This window comes from Olea europaea, chromosome 18, assembly GCF_002742605.1.
Source record: "Olea europaea var. sylvestris chromosome 18, O_europaea_v1, whole genome shotgun sequence".
In the NCBI taxonomy this organism is placed as follows: Eukaryota; Viridiplantae; Streptophyta; class Magnoliopsida; order Lamiales; family Oleaceae; genus Olea; species Olea europaea.
The window spans coordinates 12923882-12927579 of NC_036254.1; the positions used below are offsets into that span (position 1 = coordinate 12923882).

Below are 3698 nucleotides of genomic sequence, written 5' to 3' on the forward strand. Positions count from 1 at the left end.
ATTTCCAAGTTAAAACAGATTTATCACCTCAAGAAAGGAGCAGGTAATTCTAGCAAAGGCTCCAATATTATGTACAATCCAAAGGACGACAGATTACAACGACAGTAAAGCATTTATGCACAAGATGAACAGCTTTTTGTGATCGACTAATTACGGAAAAGCAGAAAGTGCTAACAATAGCAGCAAGTTGGAAGCATACACATTTTAAACATATTCACATTGATTGTATATACACTAAGCAATCAGTTCAATATTAAAGTCTCCAAGAGAAGTGGTCAACACACATCTAACACAAAACATGAAGAACAAAACATAATGCAGTGTTCTACAGAAAGATTACAGTTCTAGCCGTTGTCATGAAATCGAAGCTTTGACACAGTCTCCTCCTACTTGGAGCCATACTTGGATGTTATAACTAGTAGAGTTATGGCTTTTGGTTCTTTTGGTTCCATGGTAACACAGTGCAGCAGTAATCATGTTCAGAGACACCGCAGCTTCACATATTTTGGAGAGAGGAAAGCCACTCTTCCACAGAATTCTTGCCCTCTACAAAAACTAAAAATAATAAATAAAAAGGTAAACTGCAAGTGAAGCTCAGATTCTATAGGTGTCACTCCTGCTTAAGACGATATTTACTTTGTCAAGAGAGAAGAAATAAATTATATTGCCACTCATGGTCTATCGAATTAAATCGACAAAGAACATGCTAAAAAGCCCATTTAAATTTCAATCTAAGCAGTGCAATATGTCAAAGTTGACCCAATAAAAAGGCCGATGGCTTCAAAAAGACAAATAAAAGGTTACATATATAAAAAATTGTGGCCCTTTCTCCTGGTTCCATCTGCCGGTTTGGAAATGAACATTTAAGCCTCAAATAAAACCATTGTTTCAGGGGCACAAGGGAAGAGAAATCTTCAAGCTTAAATTATATAAACCATTGTTTCAGGGGCACAAGGGAAGAGAAATCTTCAAGCTTAAATTATATAAACCATCAAAACACTTTTCCTGCTATTTTCTATTTATCCAATAATGGACATGGCACAAGAAAAGTGCATACATATCAGCATATTACTATCTAATGGACCCATCCAACAATGAGTAATAACAAATTCTATCTTCGAACAAGATCTCACCCCTGCCAAGGAACATACGCCAAAGCTGATGTCCCTGACTTCTACAATGCAAAATCTAGTGGCTAGTGCATATGCCATAAGAACTAACAGAACAGATTTAGTTGTATTTTAAATCTCTGACAGCAAATTTTTAATTTCATTGATGTATACAAGCTCAGTACAGAATGTTTCTTCTTAAAGATATCTTCTAATTTACTTATGTTACCATACATGGTAAGAATACTTGATAAATCTAAGTGACCCAACAGAGAGACATTGTAAAAGCATAAAATTGAAGGACATAAGCACACCATTCGAAAAATGCATTTCCTATATACAGCTCAGCTCTTACCAGCAGAGTAATCATTTGGAAAGTTCTTAATAGCACTAAAGAACTGTTTATTAGGCACCTCCAGCCCCTCTAATTCCTTGCAGTCATGCCTGTAGCAGGGGACTAACACAGCAAAACTGTCATCGGCATCAACATCACCAAGGAAATCGGAAGAATGTGGTTCAAGCCAGCCAATTGACCAATCCGAATCATCAGATTCAGAACCGGACAAACAAACCCCATCTGATGGCACCAACACCACATCATACTCCTTGTCAATCCTCCTCTCCTCCCTACTTTTCCATTTCCTTCTCACTTTTCTAGTCGAACTTGAAGAGGGCATTCTTCTATCAGCCCCGTTCACTGAGTAAAATTTCAAACTTTCAGATTCTCCTCTCAAACCCCAATCACCCAAAGTATTTATTGGATTCGCCGATGAACCATAAGAGACCTGCTCTTTCTCTTTACCTCCCAACCACCACAATGAAAATCTAGTGAAAGAAAGAGCCATTGTTCTCCCTTTTTTTCTTTTTCAATAAAATAAAGTCAATAGTAATATATGGTTAAGTAGAATCAAAGAATTGAAGCAGAAAGAATTAAACTTCAAGAAATTGTGAATCAATCCAATCCGAGACTCAAAAGTAGAATCAAACAGCAACTAAATCAAGAAACCCCAAAACAATTGAATTTGAATATGATAAAGTAACGCTAAATGATTGAACAAAGTCCCTTAACATAACCCATTACGTAAAAATTATCGCGATAATTTCTAAAATTATATTAATTAACTTCACTTCACTTCACTTCACAGAACATGTCGTCATTATGACGGGCATAATTCAATTACTGCCAATAATTAGTGTGGAAATCACTAAACTTCATTAATACACTTCCCCAATGACCACACGCTCAAACAATTAAAAATAATTTAATCTCCTGGGCGAATTTTAAGAGAATAACGAAAGAGGAGGCTACTAATTGACCTTTTTGTCCTCATATCAACCACCCATAAAGTCATAAAGATTGCGAATTTATGAAGTTTAGAAGAAAAGGAAACGACAAGACCACCGGAAAACCCAATATTTTACCGGAATTTTAATAGACAAACGTCTATTTCGCCGGAAAATCTGAAAATTCTCGCCGGAATACAAGAACCCAATAAAGGAAATTTGAAGAAAGAAAGAAAGGAAAAGGTTAAAGACACAAAGGATTAAAATTTTTTAGCTCTTTCTCAAAGAAATCCATTTTTTGTGAATTCACCGAGATCCCCCGCCGGCGGCCTTCTATATCTCTCTATCTCTAGAATTACGTCACACAAACTTTCTGCGAAATGTAATATCAACTACTAGTCTGGTGGGGGTGGCCTGCACATGTACTGAGATTTTTCTTGGTCTTTGCTTATTTTAGTGTAAATTGTAGCTTCGTCATCTAACTTACTTTATTTGGACATAAACGCCATTTAGTTATGATAAATTCAATTTGGACCTTGTAACTTTGTTATGTACCATGTCTCGCTTTTGTTACGATGTGGGGCTAGAATCTAGATTTAAAACATGCTTGTACGTGAAGGTGTAAATTGAATCATGTTGCATGAAAATAGAATCTTTCGAGCCCAGTGTAACTTTTTATAGGTTAGGTCGTGCCAATGTACACCACACTTTTGAGCTTTTACAAATTTCTTTTTGTATAAATTAAGATGAAGAAATTTTAAGTTTGGGTAAAATATATGAGTTTGAAAGCAAACTGCAAACCAATTGGCGAACATCCGTAGAGACTGTAGAGTTATTGGGTTAGTCGACACTTTGACACCTCTAGTTCAAAAGACGTAAATACTAACAAAGACATAAAGAAAGAAAGTGATAGGAAAAGGTCCAAGATTTTGTTTGTTTCACATTTTGTTATGATTAACATCAATACATATGTACTAAGTTTTGAATACGTTGCAACGTAATAAATATCAAGAGAAATGAAAGAAATTTTGTTAATTTTCATTTTCATTCTTCTCGACTCAAGCATTTTTTTTTTTTGGGTCGAAGTAATTAATAATATTTGTAATCTTTATTATGTTGTCATTTCATTTTTTTAAGTTTGTTATTATAATAAATTCTTGAATAATCAATGACACTTGTGACATTTGAAAGTGATAGTTGTTGTAAAACAATTACATGAACTTGCTTACACATTATATTTGCATTATCATTGTGTATGCGTGGAAATATTTATTAATTAGTCTTATCCTTTATTTGGAGTGTTTT

The 3698-nt window shown here is 34.7% G+C and overlaps 1 protein-coding gene across 1 annotated transcript; it reads right to left on the reverse strand.

The window, feature by feature from the left end:
- Positions 1–44: 44 nt before the first annotated feature.
- Positions 45–2790, reverse strand: LOC111367511. The gene is made up of 2 exons (XM_022988427.1): positions 1465–2790; positions 45–546 (listed from the first exon to the last, which is right to left on the reverse strand). Exons 1-2 carry the CDS (start codon positions 1952–1954, stop codon positions 497–499), a joined length of 540 nt encoding a protein of 179 aa, XP_022844195.1. The 5' UTR covers positions 1955–2790; the 3' UTR covers positions 45–496.
- Between the last annotated feature and the right edge of the window lie 908 nt (positions 2791–3698).